The sequence below is a fragment of the Cinclus cinclus genome, chromosome 4 (assembly GCF_963662255.1).
Source record: "Cinclus cinclus chromosome 4, bCinCin1.1, whole genome shotgun sequence".
In the NCBI taxonomy this organism is placed as follows: Eukaryota; Metazoa; Chordata; class Aves; order Passeriformes; family Cinclidae; genus Cinclus; species Cinclus cinclus.
The window spans coordinates 21,852,745-21,880,245 of NC_085049.1; the positions used below are offsets into that span (position 1 = coordinate 21,852,745).

Sequence of the window (27,501 nt, forward strand, 5' to 3'; positions counted from 1 at the left end):
GGCCCTTTGTCCATCCTCTTGCACACGCAGCACCAAGAGCCTCTGGGCTCAGTGACTCCTGGTGCCTCCTCTCTCTGTGCCTTTTGCACTTTTCAGGATCAAGTTAATCAATGCTGTAGCTTTCAGTGCTATTTTCAAGGGTCCGTTGTAGGAAATTAGTCACATCCTAGCCACAAAACAAACAATGACAAAAATCTTCTGCACTTTTCAGTATAGTAAAACCTGAGATTTGAGTCACAAACTAGCTAAACTTACAGTAAAAAAACCCCCAAACATAACCCAAGCTGCTGACTTGAATTAGGGCTTCAGTTTGCTGCTGACAATTTTTTTTTAAAGCTGTTGGCCAGGGTTAATTATGTGTTACTACAATTTTCAGCTGCCTGCACTGAAATGGGACATAACAGTATAGTTTCCCCTCAACACATGTGCTCTGGGGGGGCGCTGGGGAAGGCCCTGGGGGCAGGAAGGATGCAGCTTTACACAGTGGCTCTGGTACCAGCCCTCGCTGACCATAAACCTCTCATGGCAACGTGCACACATAGCCCAAGGTGGGAGGGGAAGCAGTTGGGACGATGTCAAAAAACATGAGAAGGGCTGTGCCTCATCTCCTGTGAAACCAGGGCTGTGACACCTCTAGCTGGAGGTGTCTGCCCTGGCGTGTGGAGGGTGAGGACATGGTACAGCCCTGAGCGTCTGCAGTTCCACCCTGGAACTGCTCAGTTAAGGATAAAAGCCCACCCCAGCTCATTTTTACCTTAAAAAAACCCCAAGCATTTGAGTTGTTTTTCAGCATTTGAATTGTTAATGGGCAAGAAGAGTGTGTTGTGGCTGCTTGCATTTGTCTTGCTTGTTGCTCTACCTGTCAACCACTCCTTTAGAGCTTAGAAGCCAAAGCAGCTATCCGTCTCACAGAAGCCAGCTTAATATCAAAAATACAAATACTGTATCAGAGAACTAGGGGAAACAGTCCTAAGTATGGTTCATTCATTTTCTTGTAAGAATTGCTGCTGAGCCAATGGAAATGCTTGTGCGTAGACAGCTTTAAAAAAAAAAAGTCAAACGTGGCCACTCATTACTTCTTCACATTGCTTATGAACTGACTACCAGCATGTAGCAGCTGTAAAGCCCTAGTTTATTTTGTGTATTTTTGAGGTACTGTGTTTTGCTTGTTTTTTTTTTTTTTTTTTCTCTGAAGCAGCTCTCTAGCGAATCTCCTAAAACCTATCCATTAGAACAATAGTTACACCAGTATTTACATTTGTCTGAACAGTGTGTTCAGACCAGCCTTGCTGTAACCGGTCCCTATGGCCTTTGGAATCGCTCCCAGTCTCCTTTTCTTACAGGAAAAAGGTCTCCCTCCAGAGGTTGGCTCAGTGTCAGGGCTAAGGTGCACTGGTGAAGACATGGGGTATGGGGAGGGGAGAGCAAAACTAGTTCTGACAGGAGCGTGGTTCAGCGGAACCACAAAAAGGGTTTGACACCGAGAGAGCTTCCTTGTTAAAAGCCACTGAAAGGATGTGCAATCCATTGCATAGAATTGCTTCTTCTGACAGGGAAAGGTCTGTGAAATGTTCTGCCCTTCTCCCGGGGGCCGGAGAGGAGGAAAGCCCAGCAGCGCACTTGGTCGCCTCGGGCAGAGGCCGGGGTCACTTCCCTGCAGTACCAGCCTTTCCCTGGCTCACAGCAAAGCCTCCGTTTCTTCCCTCCCCCCACCTTTTTACCCAAAGTTTCAGATTTACAGGGACCTCTCACACGCTGGGGGGGCGGCCTGGAAGGGGAAGCAGCTCTGCCACAGTCACACGAGCCTCCGCCCCTCAGGACACCTCAATGATTTCCATGCTGCCCGAAAAACTTGACTGACTGCCTACTTTGCCCAGTTCCTCTCTGGATCTGTTGTCCGACAGGATGCTCTCCCCGAACTCCATCTGGCAGCTCCTGCGCTTGAACTGCTTCTCGAAGGAGCTCTCCTCGTGCCAGCTGCGCCGCGAGTCGCCGCGGTCGGCCTGGCGGGGCCGGCGGCGCACGGCGCTGGGCTGCTCGCAGCCCGAGGGCAGCTGGCTGCAGCTGTAGGCGGGGAAGGCCGCGCCGCCCCCGAACACCGCCGAGGCCGAGTAGAAATGCGAGGACTCGGCGGTGAAATACCAGCTGTTGGTGAGGGACGAGGGCTGCGGGGCCAGGATGTCCGAGTGCCAGCCTTTGAGGCCCAGCCCCGCGGCGGACTTGGCCAGGTGCTGCTGGCTGGTGGAGAGCCCGAACACGAAGCCCGTTCTGCAGGTGTCCTCCACGCTGCCGCTGCGGTGCAGGGGGTACAGGAGGGGCCGAGGCGCGGCCGCGCTGCCGCCGGCGCGACCCGCGTGCGGCCGTGAGGCCGGGCTGTCCAGCGGCCACGGGCCCGCCGCCTCCTGCGGCCGGGCCGCCTCCTCCTTGTCGGGGCTGCTCTCCGGGCTCTGCTCCGACACCTCCTGCACGGGGGAGAACTGACACAGCTTGCCGCTGCCCTCCAGGGCGGCCGCGTGTTTGTAGTACTCCAGCGTGTCCTCGGAGGAGGCGAAGCCCTGCACCGATGCGGTCACGCAGCTGCTGCTCGCCGAGTAGGACACGGATTTGATATCCAAAGAAAAGGAGCGCTTCAGCCGGTTGCTGTCTTCCACCTTGTCCTGCAGGGAGACGTGCAGCCCGTTGATGCCCTGCAGCAGCTGGCCGTCCTCCAGCGGGGCCGGGTGCCCGCGGGCAGCGGTGCCGCCGTCGGTGGCCTTGGGCTCCCGCAGCTCCGAGGCGCTGCAGAGGCAGAGCTGGCTGCTGCAGAGGCTGCTCGGGCCCCCCTCCGGCGCCTGCACCTGCTCGCTGCTCTTCTCCAAGTGCAGCAGCTTCAGCTTGCTGATGGGGCCGGGCTGAGCGCTCTGGTTCTTGATCTTCTTCTCGAAGTCCAAAAGCTGGCCCAGGAAGTTGAAGTTGGGAGAAATGGTTGGTCGCTTTTCTTTCACAAATCTGGTAAGAGGGGATAAACAATCCAAGAATTATTTCAAGAGCCTGCTGCTCAGGTGTAAGATAACCCTGAACTGAGCGTTATGACTGTCTACAGCCTATTCTTAACTTGGACTAAGGTTCAATCAAGCATAAGTAACTTGAGGATGGAGTTAAAAAAAGGCAGTTTAAAGCTAAATAACGCTTGCTTCGTGCTCTCAATTGTCTCTATAGTTTAAAGGTGGCTAGGAAGTGTGGGGGGAAGGAAACATTTTAACTCTTCATGATGTCCACAAGTGAGTGAAGTGAATAATTTTCCTTATTTACTTCATCACTGGGATCTTTGCTACCTTGGTTTCCGACCAGAGTAAAGAACTGAAGTTTTGCACGAACAGCACTTGAGCTTTAGCCAAGAGACCACTCCCCATGTGCTACAAAGAGCAGACACCTTCCCCACTGACACCATTCTAGTGACATCACACGTTCCTGTCACCTCTCTCAGGTCACTACTGCACAGCCTACCCTGTTTGTCATTGTCAGGCAAGACAGAGAGCCCCTGTACATTCTGACCTTGTCCAGTAAGTGGCAGCGATTTCTACCCCACACTCTTATTGCCCACTGATGGGATTGCCAAAACTAGAAAGGTGCAAATGCAGCATTAAACAAAAACCCTCTCTCAAGCCCTGCAAGTGTTCAGTAGTACAGAGAAACAAGATTGCCAAATCCCTGGAAGAGCTCACCTTTTTTCAGGGTGCTATAGGAAGCAGCCTGGCTGGCACAGCTATGCCAATCCAGCCATGCGCTGCAAGTGCAATGTTAGTGAAAATGTTTTGCTGAACCAGGATGCTAAATGTACAAAAGATTTGCATCACATGATTTCTGTTATTTATTTCAAAGTTAAATATAAATACATATTTCATACCTTTCTGATTTGCAATACAGATAAATAAGTACTTTGCTTTTAACAGGCTGCAAAACAGAGTTGCCCAAATCCCTTCTCCACCAGTTTTGGTTTTCATTTTTTTTTTTTTTTACGAAGCATTCCTGGAACTGTGATTAACCAGGTGACAAGGGAATTAACAAGGGAAGAAACCTTGAGAAGCTAAATCTAGTGCAAACACATATATAATGTGTCACTGGGAAAATTAAATACTATTATAAATAAAACCTGTCTGGGGAAGTGTACAGAAGATGAGTGTGCAGTCATTAAAAAGCAGTGTGAGAAAATTGGAAAGGTGTACTTGTGTATGTGTGTACATGCTAGCACATGAAAAATGTCAAAACTTGGCTTTTTTATTACTATTTTTTTTATTTGCCAGAGAACAAACAATAGTAGGAGTAGTTAAGCTGACACTATGACCTGGAATATCAGATTGCACAGGCTGATAGTGGAAACTTCCACCAAAGTCTAACACTGGCAAATGGAGAAATCTAGTGAGTCTCCTCAGGATAAATTCTGTAGTTTGTGCTGTTAGCATTTGATGTGAAGGTTTTTAGAATCTGCTCCCAGGAATTCATAGTCTTTGTTAATTTTTTTCCAGTCAGACTTAATTGTACTTGGGTTAGTTACTTAAAGGTCCTTCTTGCCTGTGTTCTGGTAGACTTCCCAACAAACTGTTCTTTCCACTTTTTCCTCATCTCCACTTTCTCCTCTCTCTCCAAAATATGAGGCAGTCACAAATTTAAAACCAGAATTTTTAAAAATGAAAAGAGTAGGGAAAGCATGCTGGATCCCCTGTTAAGTTTTAAAGCTTTGCAAGCTTTTTCATCTCAAAATACGCACTATTTGTTCCAATTGGAAAACGTGCATAATGTTAAAATCTTAACGTTTATTTCTGTTAAATAGTCCATTATATAAAAGATTTTGGAAGTTTATTTCTTCAGATTTGACTTCAAGTAATATTATCACCTTTTTATTTTTGTAATAGTGTCAGACAAACATTTTATCTAATGACTTCCACTAATTCCAAGAAAAGTATTTTTCCTTTAAGCTTGGCCAACAAAAGATCCCAAACCAATGAGTGAAATGTTCTGCAGATGGTTCTCCCTGAGCCATATCAAAGGAAATATGACAAAATATAATTTAAATTTCACAGCAGTTGTTCACTGCTAAGAGAAAAGACTTAGTGGGATGAATCCTTCACATTCTGTTCATGCTTTTTCTTAAGATACAAACTAGAATTTAATGCAGAGATTTCATGGAGGAATTTAGAAGCTCCCTGAAGAAGTTCATTGAAGTATGTGCATTTTAAAAGTGCTTAGCTCTCTACAGCTCTGCCCTCACCCACTACAGCCTGAGACCAGGCAGGTTTTTTCACTGTGCTCACGCCTTGCACGGTATCTGTCCATATCCACTGTAATGCATGCCTGTTATCTGTACCTGAAAAACTGAGCTTTAGCTTCTTAACCAAACCTGTTCCACGTTGAAATTCCTGCACAACACCAAGCTACCAGCAGGCTCTAGTAAGGAAATGTGGGAAGTGTCCAAACACAGCAGGAGAGCTCAGGCACCTCTTACATGCAGTTTTTTCACTGCACACGTAACAATATTCAACACCTTAAAAGAAAAATTTCTGTGGAAATCATGCTCCACATGGTAATATCCAGTGTTCATCTCTGTGTCCTCATCCCTGTTTTAGGGATGGTGGTAACAAACACACAGGTTATTCCAAAGGGGCTCATCTTTCCCTGTTCCAGGGCAATTGCTCAGATTGGTTCTGCACAATCTAGAGTGATGAATCTGCTGTGCCAGGGAGCCCATCAAAAAGAAAACCATAATTTTCTGTACAACACAACAAAGCAGTTGGTTAAATTAAATACAGAAGTCATGGTAAATGGCTACCAAGACACATGGCAGGTAGGAAAGCGTTCACAAACCAAGTAGAGAAAAAATGGGATCTGTAAAGGAGGAAAGGGAAGGGGGTCTCCACAAGTATTACCAAGTGCCATATGAAGTGACACTTCAAAATACCTCGTCCCACAGTTTTTGGTTGACTTCAAGAGCAATAAAGAAACTTTCTCCATTCCTGGGCATTTCATTTGCAGTTCACTTTCACAGGTAGTTCTTTGTGAGCACTGCCAGACACCAAACTGCAGGAGACTGATCCAGCCCAGCACCTGTCCTAAGTGTGGCTCTAAAAACCCTCAGTTCTCTCTTCAGCCCTGACCATTCGGCTGTCCCTGTGGCTCACAAGATGCTGTTACACTTGTGCTGTAGCTCTGTGTTTGTACACACAGCTGTGGTTCAGGAATGGTGCTCTCACCAAAACACTCCCAAACCATGCATTGCTCCTCTGCAGCAGGATGGAGAGGAGAACTGGAGGCACAAAAGGCAAAGATCATGGGTTGAGATGTGAACAATTTACTGGATATCTCATCACTGAAAATGAACAGTAACAGCACCGTAGCAATGACAGAGGGTATGCCCCAGAGGGGACCCTTCCCCTGCTCCCAGCAGTGACAAGAGGTGGCACAGAGTAACTTCCAGGTCCTGGCCAAGCCTCTCCTGGCTAATGCAAAAATTAACCCCATCCTGGCCAGAAGCAGGACAAGACACATACATTGAATAGGCAGTTTACATTTCATGCATTTGCCTGCTTGGATCAAAGACCATTCTGCAGTGGGCAATTAATATGAGCTGTATTATATCTATTCAATACCATTAATTTGTTTCTGGAGGAAACCTATGCTTAAACCAAATGCAGCCAGTGAAAAATGTCTGCTTCCAGCCTTGGTCATAGAACTTTTTATCATCCACCCTAAAAACAGGGCAACAAGGCACAAGAGTTAGTAGGAAGGGAAGATTTGTCCCTACCTGTAAGCTTCATCCAAGGACATATCCATTCTTTTCATGATGTATGCAATGGCAATTGTGGCAGAACGAGATATCCCAGCTAAACAGTGCACCAGCACATGGCCATTGGATGCTTTTGCTTTTTCTACATGGCAAAAGAAATAGGCAACTGTCAAACTCAGCAGCATCATATCAGGATGAAGTTTGCAAAAGAAAGCAGTGTTATTGAAAATTATTCCAAGCTTCCAAGTGAACTGCTAATGGCAAATCTCAAGGAAGCTTGAAACAAAACTCACTTATTTTCCCTAGTACTGTGTAGTAGCATTGAGTATAGAAAAGGCATGACTACACACAGGAAACATCTCGCAGTCACAGCATAGCTGATTTTATTGTGCACATAAGCAGCCCTATTTAGATGTCTGGGAAAGGTGATTGTTTCTTATTCTATATACAAGTAAAAAGCAAGCATTCACGATGGAACAATTTGGCCAGTTAAAATCTGGCTAGTTCATTTCTCAAAGGTATAGGCAGGAGGTGTGTTTCTAATTTTAATTAATTTCTAATCTGCTCTCTGCAGACATACATCAGGCATCTACCAGGCTGCCTGAAAGCAGCTCTGAAGTGTATTTTTTCTGTAATGCTGGAACATCCAGTGGCAGAATCTCCCCACTTTTTGCTTCTGTGCTTATGAAGTGATGCTGATCATGTCCATAGATCCTGAGGGTATTTTCACACTACCTAGAAAGTACTCAGGGCTTCTCCAGCCAAAACAGCACGGCAGACACACAGAGCAACCCAAACACTGTTTGAGAGAGAGAATTAAAATTTTCTACTCACCTATAAAATCAACTGATTTATCCAACCAAGGCAAAATTTTCTCACAAAAGCTGTCATTCACAGGCACTCTGAGGAAATGGGATTCTGGAATAAAATCAGGCTTTGGACAAGTATTGCTGGCATTCAGGACGTAGCCAATGTCGTTCTGCTGCATCAGCTCCTAGGAAAGAGAGGAAGATTAAGCCTAGAGACGTCAAATGGTACCTTTGGCACACTACAAAGTCAAAGACCAAATTGAAATTTGTGTTGGAATTTCTGTAGCTGTGTAAGGGACCGTTTTCCAGGAAAAAGACATCTCCTCAGCTTTGAATTATTTTAACAACTTCTAATGAGACATCCAGTGTGTCCAAGTAATATATGTATGGACTGCAAATCCCATAATAACAAAGTTAACAAAGAACAGAAGTAATGGTAGAATACCTTCTGCTACTCTGAAGCATCTCTTCCAAGAAAATGAACTTTTTGCTACTTTGGTTTAAATTCTCAGCATGCAAGCTGACAAACACTTCCCATATGCAGTTTGCTGACCTGAATAGGTGTTTTCCAGATCACATATCTAAGACTGAAATTGCCCCATCACAGATATTGGTGGGAAATAGGAAATGAAATGGATGCCTCCTGCAGCCACCTCTCAAGTCCAGGAGTTTCTCGTTTCTAAGGGAATGTGCAAAACTCTCTCAAAACCTCAAGGAAAGAGATGAAGATCTTGAATTAAACCATTTCCACACACCACTGAGTGGCATTTTACAGGAGTCCTGCTCTGTGATGTACTGTTTCAATTTTCAGTCTCTAGGCCTCTTACCTCTCAGAGAAATGTCACAGGAAAGACACTCAGTGTACATTTAAGAGTCAACTGGACTTTTAAATAAGTCAGTTTTCATGACTGAAATAAAATACAGGTGCCTGTTTTCTGCATCTTGCCATATGCATGGTATTTAGAATTGTGTAAAGTAGTTTGTGATGCAGTGGGCACCTTAATGCAAAAACATCTGGAAGTACTGGAAAAGTAGAGATGGCTCTACCACAAACCATCCAGTCCCCTCCAAGGAAGCATATTGACAGAGAAAAGCAATTTAGCATGTTAAGAGTAGTGCTTTTCAAACTGCCATGGTTCAGAGAGGATCTGGCAGTAAGTGACATGGAATACTAGGCTTGGACGCTACTTACATTCAACATAAACACTGGGGAACTTTTGGGCAGATTTCTATGGAAACTCTTATCTCAAAATTAACATTAAAAAAATCTGGTTTTAATCCTTTTGCTTTCATAGCAGATATATAATAAAGTTTGTCAATGTAGAGGAGCAGCAGCATGAAGGAATTCTTACACTGCTGATTTCAACTTCAGATCTACCAGCAGAAAAATAGTCATTAAGCCAAATGGTTGATTCTTCCCCAAATTCTTTCTGCAAGCATAGAGATCTTTTAGTGAGGAGAAACAGGGATATGCTTATTTAGCAGAAGAGCCAGAACTCTATCTTGTTCAGACAGAGCACTCTAACTAAAACATAGAATGTTGAACACAGGTACCCCACACACATGGCACAGCTTGTGTAGAGGGGATGAACACACACGCAGGGATATCCATCCATAAAGTAAATGCTGAGTGAGAACCAAGAGCTACAGGGGAGAAGGGAATCTACATTAGTCACTTGCAGAGGAAAGTGCACAGAGTTCAGCCAATAATGGTTGTAAACAGGGAATTTACATTAATTTCTGCTAGGGTGCTGATTTTTGTTGCCTGGAGGAAAATGAGCTGCTCCTCCAACCTCTCATCTGAAGTCCCATACATCAGCAGATTCAGAGGCTGGAGGTGTGGGCACATTAAACCAATGGACATGCATTATGTCATGAACACACCCATCCAAGGGGAAAAGGAGATAGGTAATTCCTTGCAAGGCAAATAATCAGAAAAACTGTTTGCAGCAGTGGTCAAAATAAAAACAAAGAAGAAAGGAAAAGGGCTGTATGTGTCAAGGTAAGTTCTCAGCCTTAGTGCTTCTTGCCTTGCTAATTTCCTGGGTCACATTCCCAGTATAGTTTAGCTTGTCATCAACAAATTCCAGTATGCCCCTGTTTGCCTTTCTCTCTTCCTTCACATCCCCCTTGGAGCTGAAGCCCCAAGCTCCAGCCCTGCATGCCTTCCACAGCTGCTGCTGCACCTTCCTTGCCTGGATTTCACTCTCACACACTGACATGCCTAAAAGCAGGAGTGCTCCAAGGAAATACAGGAATATTGGGAATTATCCAGAGGGGAGAGGTAGTGGGAATGGGATTCCTGTCACAGGGCACTAACTGGACTCCTATGCCAGGGAGACTACTGATCTCCAACATCTCCACCTCCCTGTCCTGGATCACACAGCTTTTCTCTTCCAGGATCCCAAAGCTCTTCAGCAGCAAATCCTGGGGAACAATTACTGACTTTAGGTGACTGAGCTGAAATACTGACCCCAAACCAGCTCACTCTCTGTTGTCACTGCTTGAAGGTGAGCAAGAAGCAACAGGAATAACCAGGACTAAAGCACACACAGGGTCCTGAATTCCCAGGTATGAAGAGGGGGGTGGTGAAGGTCTCACTAACAAGTGGACTGCCACCATCAGGTTTGTTAAGAACATAACTAAGGAGCGGTGATGAATTCGGAAGAATAGAAAACCTTATTATTTCTTAGAAAACATTAAACATTGATGGATTGCACAGTCCAACCATTACCACTGCACAGTTATGCCAGGTTTTTGATGTGGGATTGATTATTCAAATGGTACAAGAAGGCTGCAGACGCCAAGCCCGTAATCTACAAGCCAAGAAAACCACCCCAAAATATTAGTGCTTGTCTTTCAGACTGAGGCTAAAGAAAGAACTTGTGCTTCCTTCTGTTCTGAAGAATCAATCATTCTCACAGTGACATGCTCCAGTGTAATAACCATAACAGTGGCTTCATTGTGAGGCACCCAAGAGGAAAAAGTGAATTACGATGGGAGAAAGATTCAAAAATCCTAATACTAACAACTCTGTGAAAAGAAGGTAAATGGTCTTTTGTACGCTTATTTACTTTTTATGACTTGTTTAATCTGAAAATTAATAGGACCTTAAAATGTTATTTTGTTCCAGGAAATAAAATCCAGGTCTAGAAGAAAAGAATAGTTATGCAAGTGGGAAGGCATAAAATTTTACATTTTAAATGCCGGTACAAGCCATGAGGAGTAAGTAGGAAGCTCCTTCAGGCCCATAACCACACTACAGATTGCTTTCTGTCACACTGAGTTTCAGAAAGGACACTGTCACTCCTATCTAGGTTAGAATACAATTTTCCTCTTTCACAAAGAGCGAGATCTTCTGTAAAAGTAAATACTGTCTTGCAATGTCACGAATCTATCACAGGAAAATAACCATAATGTAGCACACTGAAACCCAAAACAAGCAAACTTTTCTCTTAGAACTCTTAAGGGGTTTTTAGCATTTCAACGCTGCAAAAAATATTAATTAAGAATTAATAAATTAAGAATTTAGAAAGAAGTCTTCTAAATATGTTAAAATTTTCCTAAGACTTCCCTGAATGAATCATTAGTTTTGCTGAAGGACAGAAACCAAGCATTTTTGTTTGCGCATATTTTCTAAATAAAGCATTTCAGCAGAAGTATTAAAGGCAAACAGCATTAGTATTCTGATAACATCATGAATACAGATTGTTCTGCAACAACAGAAACATTTCTGTACTCAGGCACTCAGAGATAAGCTTATAAAGATTCTGAAAAGATAAGCTCATCTTCATAAAACCTGATGAAAATTCACATCTTTCATGCATCAGATTGAGCAGTAGTGCTGATTACAAGTTTCTTGCAGATATTTTTGAGATGACTTAACTTCAGAGAAATCGGTATGTCTAGCGAATGGAAGGAATCATGAGAACTGGCAGCACCAGAAGGCAAAAACAAGGTCAGCATACAGCTACATCTTAAGTTTGCTGAATCTTACTAGAATTTTCCAGCAATTTGTTTCTTTCCTTTTTAAAAAACCTGGATTTTAATAAAAAGAGCTATTTTAATCTTAGCAGAAAGCTGACTTCCTGTCCCAAGTAGCCCCAGCAAGGCCATTAAACCAGAGCATGTAAATGTAGCCACTTACCAGCTCCTGGACTGTTCTAACAGAGACAGCACTTTGCTACTTGTCTCTGCTTTTTTGTTTCTGGCCCTCTGCTTTCCAGTATATATCCCAGACCCATGGCAATTTAAGACAAGCTCTCTTGGACATTTGATAGTCCAGCATCCTACAAGTGCTATATTTGATAACTTTGCTGACTATTTTAAGTATATAAAATTTTTTGCTATTCTTTACAAGCAGAAATTACTAATTTTAGTAATGTAAATTACTTAGAAACAGGAAAAGTTTCTTAATCCAGTGCCACCATAAAAGCTCATTTTAAACAACCCCACTGATTTCAGTAGCTGCACAAAGATTTGTTTGCAGTAATCCCTTATTATACAATTCATGGTGTTTAAATGCTATTTTTTCCTAGCACTTGAAGGGAATACCAAAACCAGATATCTTCCTTTGTCCTGCTGAATATAATTGTCCATGAATGTAATTGTGTCAACCTCCAAGACCTTCCAAAACAAGCCGGTCAGAGCTGTGACAGGAATGCACTTGACCTGCTGTCAAGGCAGATATGGTAGTTTGCTGTTGGTCCATAAGTTCCTGAGGAATTTACCATTTCATCTGCCCCAGGATGAAGGAGAAAGATGCCCAAGTTTCATATTACATGACCCATAGATTAATTACATGGTGTGTGGATCACTGCTTCTCCCACAGCTTTCCATGGTTTGTGCATTACCTGCTGTGCTATCCACTTGTGCTGTTTCAGAGCTGTAAGGATGCACCATGATGGAAGGTCCCTGGAGATCAGATACTCATTCCAGTGACCCATATGGCACCCACAATGCTCACCTTGTTGAGGACATCTCGCTGACACCCAAGGTAGAGATGAGGCAGGATTCTAGTTGGGCCAGTGTTGGAAACAGGTAGGCAGGGTTGAGAAATGCAAGTAGGGATGAGTGTGGATTTTCCTTCACAGAGACCAGGGAAAGAGCTGGAGAACTCAGCAAATCCACCTGTGAGAGGAAGAGCAGGCATTTAATCTACAAATGTGGTGATGCATGTGCCAGTTCTGGGAGAGCAGCATTTAGCATGGGAGATGGGGAGTCACTGAGGGGCAGCAGAAAAGCTTTGGCAGAGAAGCTGTACATGTGCCTTTTCCTTAGGTCAGCTTTGTGGTTCTCCAGACAAAATGGGAAACACAGTAATCCTTGATTTTATGCTCCCTAGAATATGAGAAGAAATACAAATTTTTCTGTGGAACGATACATCAACAGCCAAGGCCTGGCTATGTATTCCCACTCTGCCTGGAATATTTATTTGTCCCCCTCCACTTCTCAGAAGATTTTGATGCTTCTTCCCATTCTTAATATGTGGAAGTGATTCTTTAGAAAAACAGGCACAGCACCCACCACCCCATAAGTAGGCACACCTTTTAGTCTCTACCCCAGCAAGATGCTTTCTAGACACTTCCTTCTCCCATATCAGGTTTATACTGACAGCTCATTAAGAAAAAAATCACGCCTACTCCAATTTATAAAAGCATTAATATGCATTTAGTAATGTTTACTTTTAAAATTCTACACTACTTATTGAAATCCTACAGTACTAATTAAAATCCTGCAGTACTCTTTTGTATGCTGCTCCACAACTAATGTATTTCATCCAGGACTCTGGAAGAAGTTTCACCTTTCAAAACCACACCAAGCCAAGGCTCCTCCATCTCGAGTGGGGGAGGTGAAGCAGAGGGAAGACTTGCAAAGCACAGTGAAAATTCCCAGCTCTTTCCTCCCAGATGAGCAGAGTTTTAACTGAAGGAAGAATAATTACAACCTGTTCCGAATGGAGCACCTTTTTATCATCAAGGAATTGAAGCTGGAGCTGAATCTGCCAAATGCTATGTTCACTATGATTACAATTTGAAGATGTGAATTAACATTACTCAGGAATAAACTAATGTAGTGTTTTGCCAGGGCTTGCATTACCATTGTCTGAATTATGCCTGTTCTTTAGATTTTAAATTCTGTATCATTAGTAAATGTCGAAACACCAAGAAAATAGTGTGTAACAACCCATTTTATCTAATAAAAAAAGCCAGCAAGCAGATTCTAGAGCAAACATTTTATGAACAGCAATTCCTGCTCAGTCTCCTGAATAAATAAATAAACAGATAAAATAAAGAACTTGACTATTTTGTTAGACAAGCTAAAGCAGTGCCCATCAGGACCACAGATCCTGCTTGTTCCATTGAATGAGAGCAAGAGTTTGCAAAACAATTCTCTCACATACTTGCTAAATTTTCTTCTGTATGGCCTAATGTTTTCCTTTCTGTTACAGGAAGCATTAATTGAATTTATAGCCAGTATATACCTCTGAGATTGAATTTAAACAGTTATTTGAGAGGGTGGTGAAGAGGAGGAAATCAAATATTTGCCTTGGTTTCATTTGCTTATCCTTTATTTGCTGGGAGCATTGTTGGCTGCTTTGTGGATCCTCTCACTGACATGGCTGGAAATAGAGAAGTCCTTACAAAGAAGCTGCACAAGCAAGGATTTTACATATGTGCTATCTTTGCAAAAGACAGCATGGGAAAAGTTCAGCAAAAAAGGTTTCTTCCCAACTACCTAGGGGTTGGTTCCATTTCTGTGCAAAACTTGTGACAAAAAATTAAGCAGGAAGCTAATGTGCAAAACACCTTAGATTTTGGGAAAATGGAACCCATGCTCTGTCATCATAAGTGTAAGGAGCACTCTTTTACTTTATTTTTATTCCAGGACTCTATCAAGGCCAACTGAAATGATTGATTAGATGCATCAATACTTCCTCTAAGGCATTCATCCTTCCAAAGCCATGTTTCTTCTTTTCTTCGCATTATTTTCCTAGTAACATGTTGCTTCAGTACCTTTACAACATGAATTACACTCACAAAACTCTCAAATCTCTGAAGTCTGACATTATACTGCCTCCTTTACACGTGCACCAAGTGAACCCTCTTCTTCTCTGTTTTATCCTAGTGTCAGTATCTGTACTGAACTGATTTGAGAAAGCACAAAACCAATGATTTGTTTCAAATATTAAGCTGTCTTCCCTGCCATCCTCTATGACCAGGTTTTCTAAAAGTTAGTAGCTTTTCAACGAATCTGGCTTTAATTTACGGCACTTCCCAATACCAAAAATCCATTCTAGGTCATTGCATGTGGAAAAAATTGCTTTAAAAGCCCACAAGCAACCAAATTCCAAACCAAGAAAACATACTCACATATGCATCCTGCTTAAGTACCAATTTCCTTAAGTGCCACAGACTATCAGGGGTCTGGAACAACAGCATCCACATGTATGATCACTGAGTTGTCATGGCACTGAGACTCATTTCTGTTCAGCAGAACTGTACTCATCACTATTTGCTTGCACTAACTTACAAAATATACATATTTTTAAAATACATGGGGAAGCGTATTTTTAAACAAACCCCTCTGCACCTAAAGATCTATAGAGAAAAGGGATTTATTTCAAATGTCTCTGTTTTCTAACACAGATGGTGGCTCCTCAGAGTCCCCAAAGCTGAACTCTATGACCAATCCACATGAGGAGCCTCTTATGAGGAAGGTGTTTTAAGCACTCAGACTGCCTGCACACTTCTGTTGTAAATGAAGCAGTTTTAAAAAAATAAACACTTGGAAAATTAATTTAGTCTGCAGGTAGGAATACAGAACAGAAAATTGAGCCCTAAAAGAAAAATGGGACAGGTTTTGTTTCAAATTCCGTAATTTGGGGATGACCTTTGCAAGAAGGCAATTTTTTTTCTTTAAATCTCATTACCTACCTCAGTTGGAACAGGGGCATTGGCAGCACTGTGCAGTTTGTTTTAATTAAAGAAAATACAAGTTTCTTCTGGAGATAGTTTCTAAATAACACTCTTTCTCCTACCACTGGTCCAGCCTCATGTGAATCATAAATCAATTGCAAGAGCATGTTGAAACTATTGGGGGAAGGAAAGTAGAAATCCACAGATCATTAACAGAGCTACTAGGTTAATAGAGTTTTACTGAATTCTTTGATAAATGTCACTGGGCCTTGGAAATAGATGACTGACAAATAACTCCAAAATATTCTCTCCTCAGTAGCTCTGAACCACACAGGTTTTCTGTATTCCTACTGGTAAGCTGAGCTGAAACAGCTCTCTTGACATTCAACAGGATGTCTCTACAAAACTATGTCAAGATGCCAAAAGCTCTTTGGTTTTGCAGCCCTTGTGTGTGGCAGACAACCCAACACCTCCCAGTCCTTACAGCAAATTGTTTCTTCCTTACAAGCCTCCACATCCATTAACAGAAATCTGGCAAGATCCAGTAAACTACTTGATTGCCCTGTTGCTATGGTTCTGCAAAGTGGTGACTACAGACTTCCCTTTGATCAAGGCTTCCCTAACTACAGCTGGGATCATAAAGGTATGATCTCTAAGGGAATCTTGGTAGCAGAAGTGTTAGTTCCCTTCTCAGCCAACTCAGGAAACAAAACAGAGCCAAACCCAGAACAGATGAAAAAAAAAATCAGCAAAATTCTGTGGTAAAAGTTATTCCTCCTTATGGATTCACTACATAAGTCCTTATATAAACAGAAGCACCAATTAACTTTGGTAGAAACAGGAAGAGGCAGGGAAAGAATATGGGATCAGGAGTCAACAAATGATAGAGAAATATTGTTGATTTGGGAAGAGCTTCCTTTCACTGAGGGAATGGAATCCATCCAGATCCTTATGATTACTTAGTTTAACTACCACTAAACACAAATTATAAATTAATCCAGGGGAATGACTCCTGAGAAACACAAGCAGTTGCAACTGCATCTCACTCCTCTGTGTTCTATGGAAACAGAGCAGGAGCATTCCAGTGCTGCCAGCTGCCCTGCTGCAATCGGGACAGAGCTCTGCAAGCCACTCTGCAGGGTTGCAAATGAAAGATCAGCTAAACCCAAAGGTCTTGATTGGAACACTTAGTACAAAGTTGGGAAGTGCAGATCATATTTTATTGTTTTTATCCAATATTTAATAAAATCTTTCCATTTAAATGACACCATAACAGGACAGATAGATGGTTCTTATGTTCATTACGTACTACACTGGTTTCTCTTCTTCCTCCTGGTCTTTGTATTTCCTTCAATGGGATGTCAAACCATTCAGAGATGTGACCATAATTAGACAAGGCAAATTCACAGGGAACATACTAATTACTGTTTTGGCCCAGGGAAGAACAAAAAGATTAAATAGAAGCATCAGTTACTAAAAAAATCAATTTTCAAAATGCAAGCATTGTTCTTCATTCACAGACCGCAGATGCTCCCTCATACATTCATCCTATCTCTCAACTTACATCTAACGTATAGCAAAAAAAGAAATAAATCAGGAGGCAGTACTAGTATCTCTTTATAGTTGGTCATAACATGACTGTTGAAACAGCCAATTCTATAGTTCATTTTCATCCTCAAATGTCTGCAGAGACATGCACCAGATTTTTTATCCTTAATCATCTAGAGAGAGCTGCTCTTGCTAATGGGGCATATGCACACTGACAAAGCACATAAAGCAACAGAGATCTAACTGCTTCAGAGATAAGTTTGGGTGTGAAACTGAAGAGCAACAGCTGAGGTGCAACTCTTGAGTTTCTTCACAGCTCTTCAAGGAAATGGAAAGATGAAGAGAGGGAACCTTACCATTAAGTGTGACTTGTTTTATCTGTGTAACTGTCCAAGTATGGAGAAAACTCCTACCAAGGTGAGAGGTCCATGCATACAGAAATCCTAACAGTTACAAACGGAGAAACAAGTTGATGGTGCATTTGTGCTATGAGGATTTTGTACTATTTCTTTGTCAATGCAGCCATGAAACCTAACTTGGAATTAAAGAAAGGTGAGAAAATAGGTATTCACATCATTTCACATGTTTGCAGTGAGCCTGGCCAGCTACAGCTTGATGGAGAACCCCAGCAATTGCTTCTGAGCCCCAGAGCTGGGCAGTGTGGCCAAGGCAGAGAGGAGAGGAGATTCAGCTGGAGAAGAGGTGGTAACCAAATTGAAATTCTGTGGCACCTTCTCCAAATAAAGGAGACCAACTCCAAAGACCAGAGGAGCAGCTTTTCACTTTCAGGCTACATAAGCACGTTTTTCATCCAAGTAACTGAGGGGCTATAGAACCAAGGAATCCCACCTGCCACCTGTACCTGTCTCACAGCAGATCCTTGCAGACATCCAGCCTGAACTCCCTGAGCTACTTGGTCACACCAGCAAATCCACTCCCAGCTCAACTTTTCAGGGATAGACACTAATTTGAGGCTCTGCACTGTACCAGTCTCATTTCCTACAGCTCACAAGAACGTCCATTATTTTGTTCATTGAATTACTCCTTTAGTCAAACTCTACTAAAGCTGACCAACTTTTGAGCTTTTGAAACATCTTTTGTGGGTGACAGCAGAGACACAGGCAACATGGCAACTCCTAAGAGATGGCTTCCCTAAAACTCCAGGCTAAGAAAAGCCTAGGAAGTGTTTAATACAATATCCCTGCAGCTCCATCTGGCTCTGCAGCTCCATGTGCTTCACCCAGGAGGCACACGAGGATCCCGTCTGGTGCTCCCAATGGAGATGTAAGAGATGGTGGAGATGTCCTTTTTCCACATGGAGTCTGCTGGAAAAGACCACAGACCAGGCACACTGGTAACAGAGCAAACTTTGGCATTTTTATGAAGTGCCATTCTTATCAGATACTGCTCCTTTCCCCCCTCCTTTGGATTCTGACTGTTCAGAAAAAGCCAAAGGGAGAAATTGGTTTTCTTCAATGAATTCTTGAAAACAGACTAGAAGCTACATCCTTCCTTTTCCCACTAGACCTAATTGTCCGCCGGTACATCAGTGTTAATTCAGCATCAAAAAACATTATTTTAAAGCAGGAAGTGGAAAAGGTCTGAGACCCAAGTGATGAGTCAGAAAACCAAAACCTACACGCATGTACTAGGACAGCATTGCAAGAAAGAGACTTTGAAACTTGTGGATTTAACAGACAATTTCACCTTTATTAAATGAAGAATTTGCTTCTTCATTAAGGGCACTAATTATTCATCATTTTGTATACCCACATACTAATAAATACTATATTGCTATCCTTCCCCCCCATTTTTTTTCCATTTAATTTTCCCTTTTATAGGAAAGAAGGAATAAAAAAGCAGGAAAATTTGCAACTACCTCTGAAACATAATATTTAGGCCCTGTGATTCTAAGTAAGCCTCACCAAACGCCTGTATTCACCAAAGGTGAATAAATATGAGTTACAGTGGAGTAACTCGTATTTAGCTTTTGGGGATTTTTTCCCCCCCTCTTCAAAATAGCAATTTAGAATTTGTTACTGTAAATACTGATTAGTGCCAGGCCAGTAACGTAATGCTACCGAAAACCAGGCTAAAAAAAAAAAATCAAACAGCACTATAGCAAAGACAAAATATACAAACCCTGAAGCTCTATGTTTGCTTTGCCTCAGAGGCTCTTCGTGCTCTTTCCCAGTCACATTCCCGTCGAACATTAACATGTTTATCTAAAAGCTGCAGTATAGATTTTTTCCTTTGCCGTAAGGAAGGAAAGCTGTAAACTTTCTGACTCACAAGTTTTATGAATCTGCAATGTTTCCACTCTGTTTAAACGAGCCGCAGACCTCCACAGGCCGTTACAATTCCCACATTCCAGCTCCGCTCCGCAGGGACCCGTGCCATTTTCCATTACATAAGCTTAGGCTGGAGAGCCTTGTTGGGAGTGCTCCCATCCCATTCCTGTCCCCCCCTCCTCAACCTCGGGGAGTCCTTCCACAGGATCCAAGGTTTCACAGTTTGGGAAAGCCAGGGGTGTTTTTATTCCAGTGGCGTTCAGAAAGCAGCCCCGTTATTCCAGGTGTTTTACAAGCACAGTAGCAAGGGAAGTTCTTTGCCCTGGAGGGTTTCTGCCTTTGGTAAGACAAGGTTAATAGGCAGGTTAAGCAAACAAGGAAGGTGAGATGTGTGAGAATGGGGTCAAGCTCCCCATCCCACCCAAGTGCCATATTCCAAGTGGCACGGCAAGTACAAAGAACAGAGTGGACACCCATACTCACCCTTTCTGCCTTTAAGGGGAAAAAAAACCCCAAAATGCCAGCACCATAATTCCAGTCAATTAAATTTCACAAGCATCCAGAGGTATCCAAAACAAAGCAAACTTAACAAGTTATTCTTGGGTTTGAAAAATGTTATGTGAGCTCTACTCCAGTCAAACCTTGCTCTCTCTCAAAAGACAGCAAGTGGATACACATATGAAAGTAATAAACCCTACACCCATTCTTCAAGTGCTTAAAACAATTATGGCACTAAATGAACACTGAAAATTGCATTTTAAGTACAGAGGGTGGGAGGATATTCACAGAGGCCTGGCTGTAGCCAAGGGTACTAGCCTTTCTAAGCTCTCTTAAAAATTGATGGAGAGGGAGACTTTTCAAGGGAGTGATGTGGAGCTAAGCTCCTCTCTTACTCTCCTCTCCTCCCCACCAACCCTGGCTGTACTCCATGGGTTATGGGACCACTTGGGGAATACTGCATTCCCTCAGTAAGATTTTTACCTCTCTCAGTAGAGGCTTTCTTCTAATGGAATCAACCATTAGAATGGGTGGGAATATCAGGAAAGCTGGCATCAGGAAAGCTGGCATCACTGTGCGACAATCTCTCCTCCAAATGCTGGCAGGATATTTAACAGCTCATTCTCACTATACTTATTTCAAATCACTGATAACCTGCAATTATATTAATTGATGACACCATCATTTTAAGGTGTGCAAAGACTTACACGTAGGAAGCACTCAGAACATCAGTAAGCCAAAACTAAAACTTATAAAGCTCCAAATCCAAATGTTAAAAGGTGTCAGGATGTTTGCCAGGACTTCATCAAACCTTGTCCCTTGTTTCAGTCCACATTGAACCACATGGCAGCCCTTACTTGACATAGAGGACAGCAGAAACTGGGAATAAAGAACCGTCTCACAGCCCTGGTCCCTTCGGGGCATAGAAACGACCAGCTCTATCTACAAGAGAATATTCTTCAGATTTCCTGTTCCCCTGCCACAAGGAATGCTTCTTCTGGAGATAAAGCAGGGAGAAAGCACTGGGCTTTTCTTACATAGCTTTTCTTTAGGCAAGTAAGGCAGCAAAATGGCGAATGTGCCCTAGAGATACTTCACTATTTTTACACTAAAGATTTCTTTAAATGGGCTTCCAATTTCAAATATTTATAAAATGAATGGCAGGATAAAGAAGACTGTAGAAGAGTTCCAGATTTGCTTCTTTCTCCTTGGATCCTCCATGCAAGTCTTCCATTTTGTACACACATCTTGCCAGGTGAGGGACAGGCCAGGGGGAAACAAGGAATTGGGAAGTTTCAGCTAAAACATACCTTTTGCCACACTCCCTGGGTAATCACTCGCTTCTTTGTTTCCAGGCCCTCTGTCCAATCCCACTTAACTCATTCTGCCTAGGATACCCTTCACGGTCCACTGCATATGACCCCAACATTTGTCACTGAATAAAAAACCAATAACTTATTTATTTATTTCTCCTTATTACTCCTTTGTGCTCTGTATGAGTTTGTCAGAGAGCTCTAGTAAAGGGAAAATCCACCATATCACATTACTACTGATATTTTTCATAGGCAGGAGGGTAGCAGGAGATTAGAAGGCAATTCCCCACCAACCACTGTTTTTGAGAGGGAGGGATACAGTGTTTCAGTGTTAGGCTATCACAATTTTTAATGACAGCTTGTATATACAGAAAGGTTTTGGGTTTTTTCTGTATTTCAGAAAGCATTCTGTTTAGATAAAGTGTTCTGGACAAAAAAAAAAAGGTTTAAAAAAATCAACACAAAATAAGCTGTGTTTCACCTTCTTCACAGGAAACATTTGAAAGGTAACTGGCATGAAGACATCTGTGCTTGCATGAGCAGAACTAAGCCAGATTAAAAGCAGGGGAGAACAAGTATTTAAGGAAAGTAGAATATGAATGCTTCCATTCACATAGTGGAATAGAATTTAATCAAGACTCATGATGTTTACTGCCTTAATAATGATCATTCAAGCAAAAATCACTAGTCTCTTTTGTTCCTGCAGAGCAAGCAGGAAAATCATAACACTATTAACTAGGAAAAGGACTCCATTGAAAGTAAATCCAATTTTCAACATATGAGAAGGAATCAAGTGACATCCCTGTATTTAAATCTTACTTAACTCAGAGGAGTAGGTGCCATGATGGGAATAGAATTAAACCCTTGGTGTGTCCACATTTCAGTATTTTGTGCACTGTTAAAAATTAAGAACCAAATAGAGTATTTAATTCCTGACAACATTCCTCACCAGATTATAAATATTTTTATGAGGCTATATCAAGATCTTAAACTAATTGGTAAGGGTTCCTTTTGGGTATTTACAATAGTTACTTCAATGAAAAACAACCTCCAGGGCAGAGCGCATCTTTAAGCACAACCTAAATAAAAAACACCTCACTGAGTGCTCAGAAATGGGGGTTTTCAACAAGAACAGAGGCAGGAATTTCAGATATTCATTAATTGCTTTTTATTCTATCCTAACAAAAAATATTTTCCTACCCCAAAATGTTTATTTAAAGTCACTATTTTAAATAAACCAGATTTAGTGGCATAGGGAAAACTCAAGTCCAAAGGTTTTTCTTTTTACAAAGTACACTGACCCCTGCCCTCATTATGGGCTATAAACATTTATGAGAGTTCGTCATCAGCTTGCTGAGACAACATATTTTATCTAGTTTCCTACAGCCACATATCGATAAACTCCAAGGAGCTTTCTGTAAGATTGAATCTACCCAATTCTCCTTCACCCCACACCCTAAAAGGTTTCTTGTGTGTGCATTGAGTAGATAGATTTTAAACAGATGTAAAAAATAAGCACATGAAATAAGCACTTTACTGTAATAGACCAGTAGTAAATAATTTCCTTATAGTTCCCTTTTTTCTTATCCTCCTCCTCCACTGGTTTTAAAGCCTTTAGTTGTTCCTGCATCCATAAATATCCCCATCCTAGCTATGTAAACAAATATAAGAGCAAATTCTCAAATCTGATCTTTGCCATTTGACACACTAAAATAAAAGTTCTGTTTTTTATAAGGAGGATTTTGACACATTAGATTCCGAAACCAACCCTTACCAGTGTGTGTGGCTAAATTCACCTCAGCTCATGTGCACTGCCACCTTGCCTGTGGTTTAGGTAACATTTTCATCTTGAACAGAAAACAATCACAGGCTGGAAATTTAAAAAAAAAAAGCAACCCAAAACCATTTCTCCCAGTACCATTATGATAGATTGCCCAGATGATGCACTGGGGAGCTGGGAACACTCCCTTCCTGGTCGTGGCCATTCCCTAAAGAGCCACAGGCAAGTCTGAGAGTGGAGACTCTGAGCACTTCTGTCAGAGGGTCCAGCACATGTGACAGAAGAGCAAAGCCATGTCTCACACGTGAGGAACAGTGTGAGGAGGGGATGTTCATGATACTTTCCTGTGCTTGGCTCCTCCCCAACACCTCCCTGCCATGAGATCTAATTCTCAGTCGTAAGAGAGCTGTTTCTATCATGGAAATTAAGTTGAGGGTAGTCTGATTCCCGCCTGGAGCTGTAATCTGCTTCAGGTTATTAAAAAACCCTTCCTCAGAACAGCTGAGCAGAGTTGGGAATTCGAACAATAAAAGGATTTCTGAGGAAATATAAACTGTTTCTAGACTGACTTATTTTTCAAAAAACAATTTTCAGTTCAAGAGAGTATTAATCACTTATTTCAGCACTTTTGCATTAAGCATTTACTGTGCCTACACACCACACAATTCTTGGTGGCTCATATATAAGAAGAGTTACTTAATCTAATGCTGTAGTCCACCACCCACAGGTGTAATTCTTACCTAGACAGCAAAGAAAACAAAATCATCACCCCTAGCCAAGGCAAAACCCACTTGTCTTACTGTAAGTAAAGCTCACATGAGCACCAAACTCATGTCCAAGTGCAGAAATTATTCACTTTCACTGTAATCACTTTCGAAACAAGTTGAGAAAAGCTCTCTCAGCACCACAACCTCTCACTGTCATCTGAACTCACTACAAACTGGAGGAAGCATCCCTCTGGAGTTGTTTCCTTTCTCTCACCATTATTCAGTCTGTGTTTCAGCATTTCTCAGACACTAGGTGTACGTTTCATTAGATTACTGATCCAGTCACTGCAATGGATTTCCTATTTAAATTCATCATCCTCTCTTCTTTCAGCCTTGGATCTACTTCATGCCCCTCCTTGCTCCTTCCTGTGAACACTGTCTACTATTCCATAACAGTAATAATGACACAAGCACACGCTGAGACCAGCAAATCCTATATTATAAGGAACTGAATTTCTATAGGTGCTTTGACAGAAAAGGCCTAAGGAAAAGACCTAAATAAAGTGCTACCACTTAAGGAGCTGAAGTTTAAAATGTCACACAAACTAATCTCTGTAACTCTGAGAGACAATTTCCTTTGTTCTTATTTTAGTAATTACCAATTCAGTGAGGAAGAGATTTTCTTCCTACCATGTACAATACTTAAAAAAAACAGAGAAGCCCATTTCTTTTTACTATTTTTAACCCTAAAGTAGAAGACACATGCATCTAAAAACCTCTGCATCGCTCCATTTCCATTTACACAGAGTAATGGTGTAACATATCCCCTGTAAGGTGCAATTTCTAAGCACTATATGTGTTATGAGTGTCACTATATGCAAAAGGAACTACAGAAATGTCTCTGCTATAACTGAAATTTATACCATCACTTGCAAAACTGTACAGGTCTGCTATACCAACAGCATTTTCTTTCTTCTCCTTATTCAAGCATTTCAAAGGTTTCTTTTGGTACATGTCACCTGAAAGGGGTTTCTTTTGTTACATCTTACCTGAAAGCAGATACACAGAGCTGAAATTCTTCTCCAGTTTGCCCAGGAGCACAGTAAGAAAGCAGTCAGATGAGAGAGAGGTCACATCTTTAGAGCTTTGGTCATACACCACCACTTCCTGCTTGCAATCAATTTCAATCTGAAACACAAGGAACTCTGAGTAAAACAGGAAGGAGGAAGATGATTAAAAGCATCACATTATCACCCCCATCAGGGTTCCCACATATTTGCTATAATAGCAGTTCAGATGTATAGATTTCTTATGCACCTGTTCACTAAACAGTTTTTATTTTATGCTTCATAAGCCTCTCAGATTTAATTCCCTGGAGAGTTCTTAAAATCATAATTTGCTGCAAGGTGAAGCCCGCTCCACAAATTTCTATCATTCCATAATTTTATGTCACTTGTGAATTGCTCTACCTTCAGTTAGGCTGGTGGATTTGTTTAAAAGCTGAGCTTTTTAGAAGATGGCCCTGCCTCACTTTCTGCTTCTGAGGGTTTTGTACATAAATAGTAGAGAGACCTTAAACTGCCTCTAAGCCACATTACCTGAACAACTTTATATATAAAATACGCTTTAGATAATAAAAATAAAAAAAATCATTTTTAACATGTCAAAACAAGAGCATAGTACATTATTTTTGTACCCAAAACAAATGAATGAAATAATGAAACAAATATCAATGGATAAACCCCAATAATCCCTCCATACATACACACACACACATACACACAGATTCACATTAATTTTAAACAGCATAGCTATTTTCTTTTCACTGATAACACTATTTGGAGAAAACCACACCTCTCCTCCCAGATAAACAAACCACCAAACCAAACACCAAAATTCATTGAACTGCCCCTATGAAAAGCCCTTTAAACAGCAAGTAGGAGCCAGGACTGACAGAGAGGCAGTTTCTGGGCAAACCGAATGACCACTTGCTAGCAAGCCCCACCACCACAAACCCCCAAGAATTCTTCAAAGTTTAGGGGAGAATGTTTCCTGCCTTAATTATATACATTTGAGAGAGTGCTTTGCTAGACATGCAAGAACTCTGAGAACATTCTTTCTGAGTAATTTCTAAAGATTCTACCAAAAATCCCAATGATAAACTCAATCGTAACCAATACCCTCACTGATGAGCTAACATCTCAGCTAAACTCGGTCCTTTAAACTTGTTAGGTTTTGGTTGTTTTTTTGGGTTTTTTGGTTGGTTTTGTTTTGTTAGCTTTATTTGGTTCGGTTTTTGGTTTTTTTTATATTTAATGAAATACCTAAGGAAAAAATTATTACAAGCTGCTTTCCAGCCACTCCTTTAAACAAATACAAGGAATAAGAGGAAAATGACCCCTACCTTGTGTTTTGCTGAATGCTGAATAAGCTCTGTGATCAAAACTTTGTCCTGCTGCAGCCTGCGCTTCATGAGCTTGGAGCAGTTGATGTTGATGGCATCCAGGATGTGGGAGGTGTTGTATTCCACAAAGGGGCGGCTATCAATCAGCAGCAACCTCTCTGTCCCACTCTCCAGCAAAGCCACCAGCTTCTCAGCGACAATGACTTGGGTCCTGATCATCTCATCAGCCATGACAACAACAAGGCTTCTCTCCCCACCTCCCTCTCTAATTTGCTGCGATGATGTAATGGCTGTGTACTCAAAGGCTTAGCCACACCATTGTACTAGAAGTGTATGAGGTCATGCTGGTAGTGACTGGCAAAAGAAAAGTTAAATCCATTTTCAGAAAGAGCTCTTGGACTGAATGTCTCCTCCTGCTTCCAGTTGATGTACAAAGGGTTGGCTCCACAAAGCGGCCCCTCACGTCTGATTCATTGGGAGATGACTACGGAGTAGCCATTTCACAATTCACACAAAAGATGCTTTCTGGCTGCTGCTGCATTACATCATTCTTTACCTTTGCTCCCACCCATCAGCTTTACACCAGACTAAGAGCCTGTAAGAAGGGGAAGATGAAAAAAAAACAAAAAACACAAACCAGATGAGGCCATGAAACTTCGCAGAACAAAACATTCAGCTCTAAGGCTTAGCTGTACAGTGGGCCATACCATGGAATAAACACATTCCTGAGGAGTTCTCCTCTCTGCTGGATGTGCCAAACACCTAGAGAGAGCATTGGCAACTACAGGCTCTGAATCCATTCCAACGATCTTGCCTGGACAATTATCTTGTATTTCAGGCAACATACTCAGCCTTAATTGCAGACTTTTGTTGCCACTAGCTCTGCCTCTTCACAAGACTTTGTTAGAACATCATTAAGAGATACTGCCCTAAATCACAGTATTCCTTTCAACAGCAAAACTATTTAAACACATTTCAGCACTGCACCACTTAGTAAGAAGTAAAATTTGTTTTTAAAACACTTAAACATTTTAAACCATAAACATTTTAAAAGTTTAAAGACTTGGAAAATATTTCACAAAACAGCACTGCAAGTTGGGGAACTGAAACTACACACACACACAAAAAGGATCAAACTTATATACATCTCTCTGAAAGAAACATTTGAATAGAAACCAGGACAAGATGCCACATCAGGACACAAGCATTTTATTTGAATTAATCACCAGAGATACACGAGGTCTCACACTACTGGAAGGTAAAGCAGTGAGCACTCTTCTGTTCTTCCTGGAGCTGTGTGACGCTTATGAGAGGTGTGGAACCCCCAGCACTCAAGCTAAATAATCTCTGAAACAAACGATACTTCTCTAAAATTAGATCCTGACAGCATCTGAACAACATCAGCTGAAAGAGCAGCAGCAGCAGAGCAATAAAACCCTGACAATTTTAACCCCCTCCTGGTACCACTGCCT

The 27,501-nt window shown here is 41.8% G+C and overlaps 1 protein-coding gene across 1 annotated transcript; it reads right to left on the reverse strand.

Annotated features, from left to right (window-relative positions):
- Positions 1-1,814: 1,814 nt before the first annotated feature.
- DUSP16 (dual specificity phosphatase 16) lies at positions 1,815-26,961 on the reverse strand. Its single transcript, XM_062490897.1, has 6 exons — positions 26,030-26,961; positions 24,675-24,813; positions 12,536-12,699; positions 7,595-7,754; positions 6,779-6,902; positions 1,815-2,988 (listed from the first exon to the last, which is right to left on the reverse strand). The coding sequence occupies exons 1-6, from the start codon at positions 26,258-26,260 to the stop codon at positions 1,815-1,817; spliced, it is 1,992 nt and encodes a 663-aa protein (XP_062346881.1). The 5' UTR covers positions 26,261-26,961.
- Between the last annotated feature and the right edge of the window lie 540 nt (positions 26,962-27,501).

Excerpts from the sequence above, each read along its gene's own strand:
- DUSP16 (XM_062490897.1), bottom strand. The coding sequence starts at position 26,260 with ATGGCTGATGAGATGATCAGGACCCAAGTCATTGTCGCTGAGAAGCTG. Across the intron at positions 24,814-26,029 it reads AGCATTCAGCAAAACACAAG|ATTGAAATTGATTGCAAGCA; the intron begins GTAGGGGTCATT and ends CTTGTGTTTCAG. Across the intron at positions 12,700-24,674 it reads CTCTGTGTATCTGCTTTCAG|GTGGATTTGCTGAGTTCTCC; the intron begins GTAAGATGTAAC and ends TTCCTCTCACAG.